The following is an 18799-nucleotide window of genomic DNA, read 5'->3' as shown; positions in this document are numbered from 1 at the left end:
ACTGAAATGATGGAAGCTTCTACTGTTTCCGGATGAGTCTTATTGGAAACTATGGACGCAGGAAAGTGTAGCAAAGAAAAGGAGAACAATTTATAGATGCTTTTGGAGGAGATTCGTGTACTCTTGGGGACAGACTTTCTTCACACGTAGGAACAGTTTAAGGAGTTCTCATTTTAATCTCATGTATAGATATCTATGAGATGAGCTTAAAAGAAAGATCAGAGTCCAAATTTTGCTCCCACAACGTCTTCAGAAAGTGAAGGTGGCTATAAAAGATGAATATCAAGGTATACCCCAAATGTCGATAAAAAGTAGGATGAAAGCTGCTGAAGGGCACGTAATTGCAATACAAGCTACTATGTAAATTCTCTTATTAATGCCATGATTTTTCCTTACAAAATTTTAAATTCAAATAAAAATTTTCTTCAAAAAGACTTCTTATGTAACCATAGGTGTTTTTCAATAAGGTTCAATATGATTTTTATTATTTGAGCATTTGATATATCGTGTTCTAAGCGAACGCGTCGATTTTATTACACGCAACCAAATATTTTCAAATCTCAACAATATCCAGAAGAGATTTGCTTTGATTGACTACCTTATTATAGAAATATTACCTTCAATTTGGTGTGTTTCAAATTATTGAATTTTGAAGAATCTTATGTTGCATAAATTGCATCATACAGATATTGATTTAAATGCGAAAGTCGTCGAGGAAATCATTAAAATTTCAAGTCATACTCTTTCAATAGTGTCTACTTCTACCCTTTCTACAATCATGACTTCAGTGTCTTAAATACCTCAGTAAAACAAAGAATATTATTGTCACAAATATTTTTTGGGGGTTTTATTCAAATTGCTAAACGACAATCGACATCAATCGGCTTCAATGGACGCTAAACGACATCAAATTGCATGAATTTACCTTGATAGAAAGACTTCAAAAAACATCAATCAAACAAAATAAATTGACAAAATTAAATGCTTAACGAGTTAAAAAGACATGAATTTACCTTAATCGATGTCCAACAATGTCAGTAGGACATCAAAAGACATCAATCAACATCAAATGACAATCGCCAGTAATCGGTTTCAACGAAAAAAAATTGATGAATTTAGACGCTAAAAACCTGAAATGACATGAATTTATTTGAATCGATATCAAACGTCGACAGTAGATATCAATTAACATCAGTTAAGATCAAATGATAATCGACTTCAATTCACTTCAACTGACATAAATTTGATTTGAGAACTTTTCAGAACAGCAAAAAAAACTGTCTATGTTGTATATCGATAATTAGCCACACCTATATTTTTTTGAAAATTTATAGATCTATTTTAACATTTTTATATCAATTGTCTAAAGGTTCATCTCTGGATTCTCTGTAGAATGACATTCAGAAATAAAAAATGCATTTTTTGGAATTACTCGGTGTTAGAAATTAAGCGACGAAATATGTTGAATTGTAGCATTTTTCTAATTGTAGGTGTAGTACTGCGAACTCCCAAAAAGTCTGAAATGACATATTTCGGAGTTAACGTCTCTCCTAAACCGGCTAAGAAAATTTCTCAGGCTGTGATCCGCAAAGAAAATAGATTATCAGAAAAACCAGATCTCATACAGAAAAAATCCCCATTACCTATACGAAAAATGCCAAAATCTCCTTCGCCTATTAGAAGATTTCAAAAAACTCCGTCACCTACTATGATTAATAAGAATCCACCTCCAATTACCAGAAGTGGTAAAAAAAGTCCGGTAAAAGAAGTCTCGGAACCCATTTATGAAAACATTAAAAATAAGTATGGAAGAGAATTTGACAGTAGTATTTTAGATGAGCTTACAAAGGCTGCAGATCAGATATTGCAAGCTGTTAATGGGTACACCGACGAAGAACTTCATAACAGGTAAAAATTTAATATACAAGATGCGGAATTAGTAAGTCGAATTATATATTTGTATGTTTGATAGATTGACGATAAACTGAGACTTGAAAGATCTTTTGTGTCTACGGCAGTTTCCAAAAACTGCATCTGAATCTAATAATTCCTGATCCTTAAATCAATTTTTGTTCGATCCATTATGTTCCCAGATGTTGAAATTACATAGTGGCTTACATTTATCAAAAATAATAACGACTGATGTTGAAAATTTTCAGGTTTGAAAAGCAATAATTTTTTCGGTGTTAATTTGAGCAGTAGTGATATTAATTTTATTATCAACGTCTTCACCAATAACAATAATTGTCAAATTGAATCCTCTATTACTATTTCAATTACATCGGCAACATTTTTTGACCAATATTGAACATCAAACAATATTGAGTAGAACCGAGACTTGTTTTGAACAAGAAAATATGTTTGTACACGTATTTTCATGAAAATTCTGATTCAAGCTCTGGGTATCCTCTTCTTCAAAAATTACGTTGTATCGGAGTGTGCTATTTATCTTTTAGGGGTGAAAACTCCTTTTTCTTCTAGAATCTTAGATTCATAATCGAACTAAAGATGAAATTAATTATTTGTACATCTCTGGAAAGTTTTTGTACAAATCGACAAATCCAATTCCTCTAAATCATCATTTGAGTACAGCAAATATCATAATAAACCCAAAAATTTTGTTATTATATCTTCTTCTTCCTTCTTGTATGGTAGGTTTAAAACCTGTTTCTTCTTCAGTTTCAGCCTCCTGGGTCCAAATTGTCACACAAGTTATTATATCTATTGAATTTAAATTATTTAATGAAACTATTGCTGAACGAGACGCTTCAACCTCAATAAATCATCCTGAGAGTGTTAATTATATGGTTGCTACTCAAGTTTTGAGATAGACATAAAAAAACATATATTTATAATTGGATGTGGCTTTATTGTTTTTAAAAATATTCTCCACTGAGATCAATACACTTCTGCATGCGTTTAAACCAACTGTCGAATAAGATACCCCCAAAACATCTGAATTGAACGCATCAACCGCTTCTTCATATGCAGAAAAACGTTGAACTCGCAATTTATTTTAGATCTGCTAGAAAAAGAAAAAATTATTGGGTGCCAAACAAGAATCGTACAACGGATAACCAATCAATTCGATGTTTTGACTGTTCAAAAACGTTTCTGTTTGAAATAACGCCTGAGAGCTCGCATAGTCATGCTGGAGAATTCTTAGTCTTCTGGGATTGGTTTTCCTGATTTTTTCGAACACTTGTGGTAAACAAATGCTGGTGTACCAGCCAGAATTGACCGTTCTATGTTGCTTCAATGGAACGGTGTCGAGTTATTCTGAAGTCTCAAAATGCATCATGTGCGAACAAGTTTTGTTGGATTTGGCTCGACATAAAAGACCCATACACTCGATAGTTGTTTAGTTTCGGGTTCGTATACGTAGATCCATGATTCTTCGCCTGTAACGATCTTATAGATGTCTTTTGAAGTATCGCGATTGAATATTTTCAACATTTCTTTGCGCCAATCGACACGAGCTTTTTTTGAGCGATTTGAAAGACCCATGCAGTAGATTGTTAAATGTATGCAAGAGGAACTAATGCCCAAGAATACCTCAATCGTATAGTGTGTCACATAACGATGTTACAACATCAGTTTACGCACTGCATCGATGTTTTTTTGGCACAACAGTTGATTTCGGACTACCTTCACCAAATTCATCCCGTAGCGAAGCACGACTGCGAAAGAATTGGGAAAACCAGCGAAATACGGTGTATGGAGATGGTGTTTCATCACCTAAAGTCGAAGCAAGTTGAACGGCACACTGCTGTTGGGTCAATCCTCGTCGAAAGCCATAAAAAATCATCGCAAGATTATGTTCTCGATGTTTCAAGTATATCTTTAAAGAACTCAAATAGCACTCTAATGACAACAAGTTCTGAGTACGTTCACCATTGAAACTTTATAATGTCAATGTCAGATTTGACATATTCACATCAGTGTTGCCATATCGCAAAACTTGAGAAACAACCCTCGTATTTATCAAAAAATAATGTCAACTGTTTTTTTCATTAATAGCAATACTGCAAAAGTTATTTAGTATTTTTAGAATATAAATTTGTTGTTTTTTAAATATTTACAAAATCCCATATGACCAAAGATATAAAAACTGTATTTATAATTTTTTTTCGTAAATTGGGAAAATTTAGTTATATTTGATATACATGTATAAAAAACAACACAAAGCACAAGCGTATAGGGTAGCTCAAAATTTGAAGATTGGGGCAATTTAACACTATAACAAGTTGCATCCTTTAGGAGACTCAAAGTAAAGCCCAAAATTTCGAAAAAATTAATTTCCTTGCAACCCTTTAAATTAAAATGATCAAATTTGAAAAGTTCATACCAATTTTCAGCCTGACAGGAATCTCTATGGAGTCATTTATTTACAAGTTGGTCTATTTGAAAGAATATAAATTTGGATGCTTGCGTAAATTTTTTCTTGTCTCGTATGATTCTCTCGCACTAATTCCGCACCCTATATTAATAAACCTATCTTAACTTTTCATTAATCTGTTGACAGATTATCTTCCGATGATGAGGACGACTCGAAGAAGAAGAAATTAGAAACGATATTGGAAACTAAATCTACTCACCAAAAGACTTCCATAACCAGACATAAAGTATCTGCTAACAAAACAAAATTAAAACCAATTTCTCCCTCCTCATCAATAGAAAGTTTGAACAAGAAGAGAGTCGCGCCAGAACCTAAGATGAAGCCCTGTTACGAAAAACATAGAAGAAGAACTGAAAGAATTGAAAAAATGGAAAAATTAGACCAAAATTCAACAAAGTACGAATTTGAATGAGGTTTTCCGTTCAAATTCAGGAATTTTTTTAACGAGTTATAATGTTTTAGAGCTGCAAATACAAAAGCTAGACGGCTCCAAAGGGCAAGCAGTAGAGAAGCTCTCCTTAGGTCTAATGGGTCATCCTCAGAAGATCTGCCTACGAAAGTGGAACCACCTAGAAAACCCAGATTGATTAAGAAAACTAAAGTGATGCAATTAACAGTTAATAATGGAATGGAATTCAAAAAGAGTTCCATTAGTAGTGATGGAAGAAGAAAAGAAGACACTGTGAATAAAATCGGAGAGGAGAGGTAACCATTTTCGTTTTTTTTTTTTACTTTAGACACCAATCATTATTCATGTTTGAAGAGTGATAATATAATAGTTACACTGCTGTTCTAGTTAATTTATAAAATTTAGTAGAAAAATGATTGCGATCTTCTCTGACTGATAAAATAGGGAATAAAATTTTGAAAATGAGAATTGACTGTCTTTAACTATAGAGAACTGAGTTAACCATTTAAGTAGCCCACTTTGATTAACAGCCAAATAAAATATTAATCAATGTCGAAAACCTGGAAAGGTTACGAGGTTACAGGAATATCGCAAAAAATTTGAAGCACCTTTCTATGAGCATTGTCCACATATGCATTTTGTATTATATCTACAATAAAACTGGCAAAAGCTACATTTTTATTATTATTATATTATTTAATGTTCGTCGTAACATTATATAGCCAGAAAAGTTTTCTCCAAACAACGGTTATAGTGAAAAATTTGTGTGTAATGGGCTTACAACTCGTGTAACGTACTATACTTTTTCTATGCCCATTCATAGCATGCTACATGAGAAAACATGTCCTATTTTTGAAGAAATTGTGCTGCCTACATTTAGGGGCATCACTCTTTCAATCCTGAATATATCTCGCTAATGCTAAAAGTTTTTATGTTTTCTAATTGACTAAATTTGTGTAAATAGACCAAATAAAGTCTTACATAAATAAAAATTTGATTTTAATTTAATTAAACCAAGAAGTTTAAATTTTCTTCTCAAAACGCACGTGTATGTCATTCATCATTCATAATACCAAAAATCGCCTGATATCATTCGTGTGATTCTGCTTTTTATATCTAGGTGTAAAATCAAAATTATCGTTTTCTAGAATACATAATAGCTTGCCAGAAATACGACATAAGACGGCTGTATCTTCAATTAGAAGTACATCAGAAAAAACTACCAGAGACAGGATGAAATACAAAAGTGAAGACCCAAAAAGAAAAATTCAGCAAAAGAAGGAACCAATTAAATGTAATTATAACTTTTTTTTAATTATCATTTAGATCATAAGCAGTGATGGATAAATGAGTGAATCAAGTATGGTCACTATGAGAAAATAAATTTTCGAATTATTTGGAATTCATTTAATAGGTAACGATTTAATATTTACTTTTCGGTATCTGACAAAAATTTTGAGGAAATGAAGGGAAAGAAAACAATTCTAATAGTAATACTATACTATAGCATAGAAGGTAGTTCAAAATTATAGAGACAGTGAATCTACGAGTCAACGAAGATAAATTGAAGTTCATGATAATGACAACACCACAAAGGAATGTTTATTAAGGACGAAAGTGACGAGGGAGGAGATCTATTTTTAAGGATAATGAAGGGAAGTAAATAATTGGGAGCACTGAAAGCGATAGTAAGTTCGAAAATAATCTTCAAAAAGCCGAATACCAGCAGTGAGCTATGGAATCGAGGATTCTTAACAAAGCAGAAGAAGAGAAGATAGATATATGGGAAAAGAAAACACTCAGGAAGATTCTAGGGGATGAAAAGGAAGGAGAATTATGGCTGAGAAAAAGAAATAATGAAATATGGAATAGAGTGGCAGGGTCACATCCAGATACTGCCAGATTTTAGAGCGACTAAAAAAATGATGGACATGGAACAGGGAGGAACAAGAAAAAAGGAAGAACAAGGAAAAGATGATACGCAGGTGATGGAAGAACTGAGAGAGACAGAAATTCAGGATTGAAAGAAAAAAATCACTTCTATGCTATGGACCTAAAATACCTGCGTGTAGCGCTTTTATATACTTATAATACTATCATAGAAGGTAGTTCAGAATTATATACATTAATTTCTTTATTTTATTCACGCTTTTGAAACCAAATAATAAGAGGAAATTGGGTACCTTACTCTATCTAACATGTCTAGCTTACCTTAATTGATTCATAATATTATGGAAATAATTATTAATTACTTATGTAATTACTAGCTTTTACCCGCGGCTTGGCTCGCATCGAATCCATTAAATAAGTATCAGAAATCATTATAATAGAAATATATCAATATGACAACTTTATTTTATTGCTTGGTTAGTATTATCGATTTTTATAAATTACTACATACAAAGAAGTTTCAAAACAAGCTTTATTGAAATACAATAACAAATGTTAAAATATATTTGAGTGAGTATTAATCTAGAATATTTTTGTAGACTATATTATAAGTTTTTTCTTTGGGTGGAAATATGTGTAAGTTCCGGGCATTAGATACACGTGAACACGCTACATATAGTTGGCCATGACAGAAGCATAGCTTTTCTAAATGCACTCCTGCTACCTGTAACGTCTGCCCTTGTGCTTTGTTTATAGTAACGGCAAAGCTAAGCTTGACCGGAAACTGGAATCTTTTAAATTGAAAAGGAAGGTCAGTTGGAATAATTGGAATCGGAAGTATGATAACACTTTCTCCCTTGCCGACACCTGTTAAAATAGTAGCACCAAGTATATTCTGTCCCAATTTTGTTATAAGAAGCCTTGTTCCATTACATAGCCGAGGAGCACATCTAGTTTAAATTGAAGTTTATGTGATGGTACACCTTACAATTCAAGGAAATTTAAAAACTCGACAGGATATGAAGTACTTAGTTCCGTATTCATCGACAAATATTCCTTCATTTCTCCTTGCATATGTTTTAAAATGTCGGTGTTATATCAACATTTTGCTACTTCAGCGCCATCTAACATACAGTAATGTGTTAAGTTCAAACCCTAAATACTATATTATCGACGTACGATATTACCGACTTGAACGGCATTAAAATGACGACTTCTTGATGTTGTTGACACAATAAAGCGGTCATCACGAGCAGTTGTAAATCGCCTTCTGCCTATTTCAGGTCGCCTATGAAAGTATCCAGTCTCCTCATAACGCTGGTACACTCTTCGAACCGCTGCGCGGGTCATAATCAATTGTCCAACAACAGCTAGCTGACCGAGTCCATTTTCGATTAAAACAATAACTCGGGTGGGTTTTTGTGGTGTAGTATGCATTAAACTAACACCCTTCAACACTATTGAGATTATAAAAAACGATTATAATACGAAAATTTCTGTTGCAAACGCAATGATTTTAATATTTGACAAATTTGATATTTTCGTAGCAATCACCTCATAAACACGTTTCATTTCTTTACCAGTTGCTACGCATATAAATTATAAGTATTAATGATAATTCTATACTCATATTAAAGCATATTAAGTTGTCTTTCAAACAGCATATTCCTTTTTTTATATGCACGCAAGTATATTTTTGTTCCTCTTCGTTTACTCACTTACCAATTGACCAAGCCGGTAAATCGAAGGATAAACCTTGGTTAACTTAACAAATTGCAGTACTTTGAATGCAAACAACGATTTTCAAAATATTTCAAAATCTAATGTTCATAGTAAGCATTTTCCGTTCCATAAAGTGATATACTTTTGAAATGAATAATATGATTTTTCGAATTTTAGCAATGACTTCTTCAACAAGATCTGACAGAGAAAAATCTGCCAAACAACCTTCACATCTTCATAAGGAGACGGTGACACATCGAATATCAACAGCGTATGTACCAGTTTGTAGAAATAGAAGTCGAAATATGCATGCCAGGCAGCAAGACAGAGACTGTCCGTGCTTATGTTCATGACATTTACTATGTTAGGTAGACAAAAATACACAATAAGTATCTATAAAAGGGCAGTTTTTATGAATTATTTTATAAAGTAAGACAGATTTTTTGATGTTCTTTCCAAATTTGGAACATTTGAATAAAAAAATTGATTACAGAGTAGAATATATTTCTTCTGTGCTCATTAAATTAAATTAGGACATGGCTTTCTCAAAAAATTATGATGTAACGTTTTTCGTATTTATTTACACCCTTTCTATTCGTGGGGTAAATTAATAAACACTGTCTCTTCCGTTCTTAATTTATTTACACACTATTCTATACACTTAACTTACAATAATTCTCTTATAAACTCAAATAATTTCTGCGATTACTTTTACTAATTCGTTCTTTTTACTATTTATTTAAAATTAACTTACTGCGTTTACACAAATCATTTATGTACCTAAATACCTAAATTCTACAAAGTTCTGGAACAAAAACAAACAAAAGAAATAAATAACCAGACTTTCATAGAAATTATTTAAAAGAAAAACTGTAAATAAACCGTCCGCTATAATAGAAAGTTCTAAAAGGAAACATCAAAGGTGCTTCCGCCATTTATAAAAATTTTTAAAGAAGTCGCGGGAGTTCACCGAATTTTTAAAATTCCATAGTAGATTGACAGGGCCGGCCTAGGAAACCATTTTGCGAACTTATTCGTAACAATAATTTAAATCATTTATTACACTGATCGATTTCTATTTAAATCAATTTAGCTGACTTTAACTAATTTTGCAGAGTAGAATTTGAAAATAAAAAAAACTATTAAACCTATAAATTTGTTATAGTATCGGAAAGAAATGAAAAAACTAGAATGAAAATACTTTTTATTATTAATTTCTTCCAACAATTACTGCCCAGAACTATAAAAATGTTTTGAAATGATTAATGTAAATGTTTGGTTCTGAAAAATGATGAAATATGACCTAACAAAATTTGTTAATTATAGTTTATTGTGGTTGTTATTAACCCCGAAGGTCATAAAAAGCCGATATGAACCGACGCGAGGACAAGGTTGATTTTCGACATTTCAAAGTTATTTTAGAAATTTATGTTCGGGAATACAAGGTGGAAAATGAACGATAATTTCTGGATCACTGGGTTTTTAATTACACCAAATACAATTTCTAGATTACCTCTATATACCACTGTATATATCTTTTATAACTATATTGTATATGACTAATAGCTATCCATAATATATATTTTCTTTCATGGCCTCTGTTTCTCTGAGACTAAAACATATATTCCTAAGCTAAGTTTTAAATGTTTAAGAATATTATGAACAGCCTTGTCCTCGCGTTGGTTCAATAATAAGCATCATTTTTTGTTCTCAATTACTTTGATATGGAGTTTCTATAATCCTAATGTCTTGGGGGAATCTTTTCTTTTGTTCATCATCAACCATGCCAATATTAACTGAAAAAAAATCCAATTAAAAAAATTAATTTTGAGTGACCTTGGTAGATATAAAGAAACCCTATTAGGATTTTATAATTTTTGTTCTTGTTAATTAAAAAATCTTTCTACCATCTAAAGCTGCTAATTTCTGTTGTTTTAGCTTTCATTTAAAAACAGAAAGAATATGTCAAATAGATTTGAAGCACAGGGAGAAAAAAGTTTTTGAATATAATGCTCTATAACTCAGTTAGCCCTCAACTTGGCAAGGATCTAATTTATTGATTAAAAAAATGTTTTTGTTAAAATTTTTCTTTAAGGTCTAAATAAGATAAAATCATAATTTGAAAAATTTGGGTTCATTTTTGGATGAGATATGCAATATGTTTCTTGTATGATACATTGCCAAATAAGCTGGTTTAAGGTTGGTGGTAGAAGTAATGAAACTCACATAAATTTAAGTAATAAAACCTTTTATTTTTACATAAATATCACAATTAAACCTAAAACAATTTTTTTCCTCAAGCTAATTAAAATTAATAATAAAAAATAAAATATGTTGGTTTTCTGGTTTGAGGTTGATGTCTCCGAGAACGAGTTGCTCCAGACGGATGTGAGGTGGTAACTAGATTATCAGTGAGTGATTCTGGCTCATTCTGCTTAAAAATGGACAAAGATATCTCTTTAGGAGATCTGTACAATTCATCTACCGGTACCAGTTCGTCACCAATCGACCCATCTATCATTGTTTCATCTTTTGACACTTCTGGAGCTTGTGATGCATCCTCTGCATTTAAACGTTCTTCAACGTTACATCTAAAAATTTGCTCGCTTCCTAAAGTAATACATCTTCATCCTCCAAATTTTCTGCCTCATCTTCAGAGTCCACCTTTGGCTTAGGAAGTAATGAAGCTGGCTGTTGAAGTAAAATTTTGGCTCTGACAAAGAAAAAACATCAAAATGAGGTTGAGAAGACAAAAATGCTAACAAATTGACTGAATAAAATTAAAACCAAAATAATAACACTAAATAAATTTTGAATTGAGGTAAAATGAATTTGAATTTTTTTTAATTATACTCGATTGTTTGAAATTAATATGATTTCTACAAAAATAACACGTTAATTTACTATAGTTATTGAAGTAATAACTTTTTTTCTTCTAAAAATCTTAAACCAAATTGGCGATGTATCGCTACAGGATTCGGAGGATAAAACGTAATTTTCTAAGTCAATTTCAATTGAATTGAACTAGTTTTTGTTCAAAACAGATGTTTACATGTCAATACAAGCGCATCATAATTTTAAAAAGCTGAATTCAGATGATAAATAATAGTAAATTGACTTAAAACTTACCCAACAGGAGGTCGACGCCATTTCTTTGGATGATGCTGATTTCACTGTTTCAATTTGCAAAATAAACAAACTTTCACTTTCACACCAAGCGTGTGTTGGAAACTCATGGAAGCTACTATACAAGGTCTGAAGAGACGATGCGGTAGATAATGGAACTAAAATAAACGCGCTAAATTTAAACAAAAAATCATGTATCTTGCAAAATACACTGCCAAATTAAGGGTTAGCAGTCGTATATCCAGATCTAATAAATAATAATCAATAAATCTGCCTTACTTAAAAACTTACTTTTACCATTTATGAGCTTTCTATTTCTATTTAGTTACTAACTGTTCTAAAAATGTTTAACGTTGAGTAAGAATTTGAAAATAATTTTTAAATGACACGAAATTTTAGATTGTTATAAACATTACTAACATAAAAAATGATGGCACAGATTGCTCTCTATAATTTATTTTTCTTGTTTTAAGCCAGTAGCATTTGATTCTATAGTACACCTCAAAACTTTGGTGATATTTCAATTCATCTATTTAACACTCAACAGTAAGCTAATCTAGAAAATAATCTCATCTAATTAACCGACAACACTGTAATTTCAAAACAAGATCATTACCTGAATAGACGTCTATTTTTCTAAAGAAATAATTTCGTTGAATAAAAATTGCTACGTTACCATATATGATCAAAAATATGGTGAAAACAAAATGAGGTGATGACATAAAATATCTAAAAGCGTTGATGATATTTATACTGAACACACTGTTTACAGTACCACCGCATAGTTTTTCCAATATTAATTGCAGATTATGAAAACCCTTGTCGACAGTTTTGTTTGATCTACTATAGGGGTAGATACCTCGTATTATAAATTTGTTATTTTTATAAATACTTTTAAAAAAATATGTATATTCAGATGCACTTAAATGTAGTCCTACTTGGAACTTCGTTAACTTGCTAAAACTAAATATTAAATTAGACGAGTAAATTGTACCTGCCTATAAGGGCGTTCGGTTTAAACAGAATACCAGACGTGAACTGAGCCCTTTTTGTACTCCATTCGTCTATTAGAACTTTGGTAGTCTTTGATCTGAGACAAATAATCTTGTCGCCATCCAACTATCCCTGACGATTCGGTTATTCAGTTTTTTGTGTTTAAAACCACATGCTGACAAAACTTTACGCAATGTTTCTAAACTGGTATAATTGTATTCCGGATAATCTGCAACCTTTTGCTGTACTACTTCTAATATCACAGCCCTGTTCTCCTTATATAAACTATAAATCGTCTTCCGTATAAAATCTTGAGTAGCTTTGTCAGTTTTTCTTTACATGTTTCATTGACTTGATTCGTCCATGGTCTAAATAACGCCATATATCTATATATTACCTAGCCACACCACTGCTTATCGCAGACTGTCTATCAGGAGGAATAGTTCAAAGAAATTGTGTACATACGCCTTCCTATAGCTTCGACCAATAGAAATGCATTTATGTTTACGATTCGATGTTTTCATTGGTGAACAGTGGAGATGATGAGTCCACGTGGACTGACGATTTGTTAGATGTTTACCGAATTTTATACGGGGAGTAAACATTATTATTCCTTAATTTGGTGTGCCGTGCGTATTTATGAAATATTGATTGTCTTCTGCAATTAACATTGGATAAATTATAGCAGCACTTACAAAGTAAACTGTCCTTCAGACAGAAGAGAGGTCGATTCGAGCAGAAAGTCTTGTTGTGTGATGGAATTATGAAGGTTCATTGTACTTCGACAGATGATTCAAATGTGTGAGGTTTAATCGGATAAATATATAGATTAAGTTAACTGAAAGCAAGTTCTCTTAAGGCCGCTCGACATGATGCAAGAAATTGCATACAATATATTGAACAAACTAATACTGTGCGTCGCTTGATATTAGGCAAGACCCTTGCCATCCAATCATATTTGCAGCTAATCAAAAGTCTATAAGTACAAGTAAACCTTTTATTTAATATTTTGTGAACGGTTTAAAGATGAAAATAACAAGTGAGACAGCAAGAAAAAATAGTCAGTGCATCACTGACAATAATTTATATCTGCTGCTACCTTGCCAGGCCCTGGCTAGATCGAACAAGGGGAAATACGAGTTTAGCTAAAGAATCAGATGAGAAAACATATAAAAATCATTTTAGAATAGGTGAAGAAACATTTGAAGGTCTCCTAAGAAAAATAAAATATAAGATCTCCCTAGAATTGCAACTTGCACGCAATAAAAATAGCACCAAACCGATAACGTTGCAAGCGCAAGAAATATAAACTGAACTTCATCCGCGCATGTTTTTGATAAAAAAATATTGTGTGTTGCATTGCATTTCACGTTGTCTTGCATCACATCAAGCGACCTTTACAACAAGATAATGCTAAACTACATACTGCAAAAGTTACATGGACTAAGATCGAACAGCTTGGTGGAAATGAATTTCTACCACATCCAGCATCTAGTCGGGACCTTGCACCGTCATATTACCATTTATTCAGATCCATGGGAAAAATTTGAATCCAAGGAGATGTTGAACATGCAGTGCAACAATGTTTTACATCCAAGTTCTCAATCAGCTTGCTGAATATTGGGTTGGAACCATACAATACGATGGGATATACTTTGAATATTAAGGCTTTCCTCTTGTATGATTATTCAATAAACAAAGAGAACATTGGAAACTGATATCATATCTGAGACACCCTTTATATGAGGAGTGCTTCAAGAAGTTTAGATATAATTGAGGTTAAATGATTTGCGTTTTCACTTGGCATGGACACTGCTATAACGTCTGCTACTTTTAATTGTTTATAATTCATTCATTCATTCTCTAAATCTCTCTTTTTACTAACAATTAGAATCTGAATCATTCAATTACAATTATTTATGTTAAATCTTTTAATAATAGAGAAATTAGTGACATCTTTCGCTTAATCATCATTTCAAATAAGATTATAACATCTAAATAAAACAAATTTTCACCATACCATCTGGCAGTAATTGTAGATACTATTGTGGAACCTACCTAATGTAGATTTAATTGTAGAACAAATTTAATGTAGTTTTAACGTATATTATATGGTAGTCTAATATTTATATGAAATATTATTTATAGAAATAGATCTTTTAATTAATTTAATACTAGTATGAAAAAAGTTTGCAAAACACGCCCAAAATCTTAAGATATCGTCGGATGTTTTATAAATGAAGAAACGTTCAATTTTTTCAATTTATCTTATATTTAAAGCAACTAGAAAATAATTTTTACGTTGCTTACAATATAATTCCTTCTTTTCTCCAAATAATTTGTCCAATACCAATATTCATTTTATTCCAACTCCCGACAAAAGTTAAATCAACTTGTTGAACTGTAATAAAGTATAAAAAATATAATTCAAAGATAGATTAGTTAAAATTCTAATGCGATAAACTTTATTTAATTATCAATGTTATTGTATCAGTAGGTACACTCGAATCCCAAAAGAATACGAGGGTTTTATCAAAGAAACTAAATGAACCTGAACCTCGAACGAAGGTGCCTGGATAAATCTGAGGAAATTAACGAACAATCCAGAATCGCCGAAGAAACCGACTGACGGAGTGAGTAACGCTCTTCAAACATTGGAGTTTTTAACGAAATTTCGATGAACTGTTATGCCCCATTCCCCGTATAACCGATTATCACCTCTTCCTTAAGCTAAGGGTACATTTAGATGTCAAACGCTTCAAGAGCGACGATGAAGTCCTGAACGTATTGGTGATTTAAGGTGGAATTTCATTTTGACGCCCGATGCTGACTTAAAGCGTCAACTGAGATCTCGTAGTACAATTTTAATGCAGCGTTAAATGTATGTGCTTCAAGCTTTAAAACAGTAAAAAACCAAAAAATATACCACGTCTGTCAGTAGGCGGTTAACATATAAACATAAAATGTTTGTTGAATATAAATTGTCAGTTATGTATTGATATCTAGTTAGCCTAGATCAGTTCCTTGCATAAACAAAATATTGCGTTACCATAGCAACGAACAATAACTTATTAGAAGTGTCAGTGTAAAGTTGACCGTCAAAAAAGTGAACCTGAGTTACGCAATAAATCAGAAGAAAAAAAGATGTCCACCACCTGTATTTAAAAGGGTTAAGAGGTAAGCAGACTTACGAAGATATGTTTAATACCTTTGGTGATCGATGTTCTTCGTATGCGACCATGAAAAATTGGACTGCAAGCTTCAAAAGAGGTAAATTTTCCATTGAAAGAAAAATTGCTGCAAAATGGATCCCCAAATGTTTGAATGTTGCCCAAAAGCGTGCAAGGGTAGAAGATCGGTGCTCGATTGAAAACGATGTAGACTTCTTAAACCGAATTGTTACTATGGATGAGATTTGGGTATATTTCTACGATCCAGAAACGAAGCAACAATCGATGGAATGGCGACACCCTATTTCTCCAAGATTTGAGAGTTTCGTGTGTAAAAATCTGCTGAAAAAGTTTTTGCTTCAGTTTTTTGGGATTGCCATGGAGTAATCATGATTGATTTTTTGGATAAGGATAGAACAATAACTGGAGATTATTATTCGACATTACTGACCACTTTACGGGAAAAAATTAAGAGGAAAGCTATCCAAAGGTATTTTGTTTTTGCAGGACAACGCCCCTGCACACAAATCTCATGTTGTCATGCAAAAAATTCGTGATTTAGGGTTTGAATTACTAGAACAACTCCCTTATTCACCAGATTTGGCTCCGACCGACTATCATCTCTTTCCTCAACTGAAAAAAAGTAATAAAAGCTGTGGAGTTCTGGTTTGCAGAGCAAGAAGAAACATTTTTTTGAAAGGTCTAGAAACGTTGCAGGTTCGCTGTAATAAATGTATCCAATTAAGAGGAGAATATGTTGAGTAATAAAATATTTTGACAATGAAATTTTATTTGGTTCTATAGTAGACCAAGAATTTTTCAATAATATCCTCGTATAATGTCTATATGTCTAATCATTTTATAGAGAAACATCCGACATTTCAAATTCGAGAAAGTTATTTACTGTAAGAGATATTTTGAAGCACTGATTTTTACACTGTTTGCAAAATTTTGTAATTTGGAAACTAAAAAACTTACTCTATTGTACTAGATTAATATATTTGTAATTATATTTTGATTTGAAATTTGAATCTGTTTGAATGGCTACGTGTTTTGGAAACTTTTCTGTATTATTCAAATATCTTCGTTATTAATACAAACAATTCACCCACTATTCGTATTTTTCAGGAATATCAAAAAGTGTTATCGCTCTGAAGGAAGTAGTAAACATTGATAAGCTGGGTTCACTATATTACTCCCAATATGCGAAAATGAAAGTTCCTAAGAATTTGAAATTTCATCAACGAAGTCCATTGAAGTTTTTTCACTTTTTCGCCTAAAAACTATTGTAAATTAATGCTTTTTAATGCTTCATGTTATTGTTTTAGTCGTGTTAATTATTGTTTTTACTTGTATTTATTATTTGAATATTATCTCCAATAATTGTGATTGTAAACTGCTTTTTGGTTTTGTGATGTTTATACAATAAACGTTTATTAATACTTTTTAGTTTCATTGTAGAATTATCAATTCGTAACATACGTCAGACAAACGCTAAGGTTTACTAATTTTCCGCTTGTGAAACTTTAGGGCCACTGGTCAAATGAAACCTTCCATGTATGGGCACTTTGATTATTGTAAACAACGCGTATGAAGTTTCAGTCCAATCAAATGTGTTTCGTGGTTTCAGTAAAGTCATAATCAAAACATACACCGTCTAACAGTTACGTATCGTGCTTTGGAGCTGCCCTGTATCAAAATTAGTTGGGGGCCCAAATGAAGGGTAAAATTTTCTCACAAAAGAAACAAATATGCTTGCATTAAATTAAAATAGTATTTATTGTTATCGCTTCCTCATAGTGATTGATCCAACCAAACAATTCAAATTAAATGTACACTTTTCTTGCTTTTTTTCGGCAAATTGAATAATATTACACCAACTGGTCTCCTTTCATGGAACAATGTCGAGCTAAGGAGAGCTACTGGACACTGTCGGATGAACTACCATTTGGAGAACATCGAAGAAACTCCCGTCAGTTCTTATTGCTTCTGTAAGGAACTAAAGGAAAGCTCCGTACTTCTACCTTTTGTTAGTGCGAGGCAATACATAGACAATGAAAACGATGCTTACATTCAAGGTTTTTAAAGCCAAAAAAGGAAAGCTGTATACCACCCAGATAGGTAGTTGACTTTGCGAAGTTGTTGTTACTTAACATAGACAGACAATTCTATTTTACTAACACTGGTTTGTGCTCCAACATTATTAATGCTTACACCTCATTCATAACGTGTTGTCATTCAATATAAGAGGATATATTGAAAAATTCTTACCCTCCTATAGAACCAAACAAAATCTTGGAGAACCAGAGAAGTCTACATCGTTTTCAAATCGAGGACAGATTGAATGCGATGCTTCTGCCCTTTCACGCTTTTGTTCAACATTCAAACATTTTGCACCAATTTTTCTCATGTCCAAATTGACTTGAACTATATGATGAACGCATTCGTATGAAATATTCAGTGCTTCAGATATCCATTTTAGCCCAATTCGATGGTCTGATAAAATGTCTTGAACTGCATCGATATTTTCGAGGACTGACTCTGGTTTTTCCGATCGGTCATCATCAATGGAAAATTTACCTCTTTTGAAGCTTGCAGACCAATTTTTCATGGTCGCATACGAAGAACATCGATCACCAAGGGTATTAAACATATCTTCGTAAGTCTGCTTACCTCTTAACCCTTTTAAATACAGGTGGTGGACATCTTTTTTTATTTCAATTTATTGCGTAACTCTAGTTTACTTTTTTGACGTCAAACTTTCCACTGACACTTCTAATACGATATTGTCGCTCAGTAGTAATAACCCAAGGACATTGATAATTGTTTAAAAAAGCATTTATAAATGTTCGAGGGTTATTCGGATAGAAAAGTATGGTTTTATTGAGTTTGAGCATTGTTGTGACCCGTAATTTTTATAATATTTTGTTCGTGTACACCGCTTTTGGCCAATCAACTTGAAGTGATTAGTATGATTTTTTCGTTGGCATTCAATCCAATCGCTTCGGCTGACGATTTTGTCCAAATTTAAAGAACTTACTTTAAGGGGGTATTCTAGTCTAGAAATTTGAAAATATCGATTTTTTGCAT

General features: G+C 32.2%; 1 protein-coding gene across 6 annotated transcripts in view; it reads left to right on the top strand.

The window, feature by feature from the left end:
- Positions 1-17151, top strand: part of LOC130894015 (uncharacterized) — a 214097-nt gene extending 196946 nt beyond the window's left edge. For 4 of the 6 annotated variants that reach the window (XM_057800520.1, XM_057800522.1, XM_057800524.1 and 1 more), the window contains 6 exons: positions 1491-1908; positions 4526-4795; positions 4862-5104; positions 5957-6102; positions 8598-8691; positions 16838-17145. In XM_057800520.1, coding sequence (XP_057656503.1) covers positions 1491-1908; positions 4526-4795; positions 4862-5104; positions 5957-6102; positions 8598-8691; positions 16838-16883 — 1217 coding nt within the window. In that variant the 3' untranslated portion in view covers positions 16884-17145. Of the gene's footprint in view, positions 1-1490; positions 1909-4525; positions 4796-4861; positions 5105-5956; positions 6103-8597; positions 8692-16837 lie in introns of all 6 variants that reach the window. The other 2 variants (XM_057800525.1, XM_057800521.1) reach the window with 1 other exon arrangement.
- The last annotated feature ends 1648 nt before the right edge of the window (positions 17152-18799 follow it).

The sequence above is a fragment of the Diorhabda carinulata genome, chromosome 5 (genome assembly GCF_026250575.1).
Source record: "Diorhabda carinulata isolate Delta chromosome 5, icDioCari1.1, whole genome shotgun sequence".
NCBI classification, from domain to species: Eukaryota; Metazoa; Arthropoda; class Insecta; order Coleoptera; family Chrysomelidae; genus Diorhabda; species Diorhabda carinulata.
The sequence above is the reverse complement of the archived record's forward strand: the minus strand, read 5'-3'. Positions and strand labels throughout refer to the sequence as shown.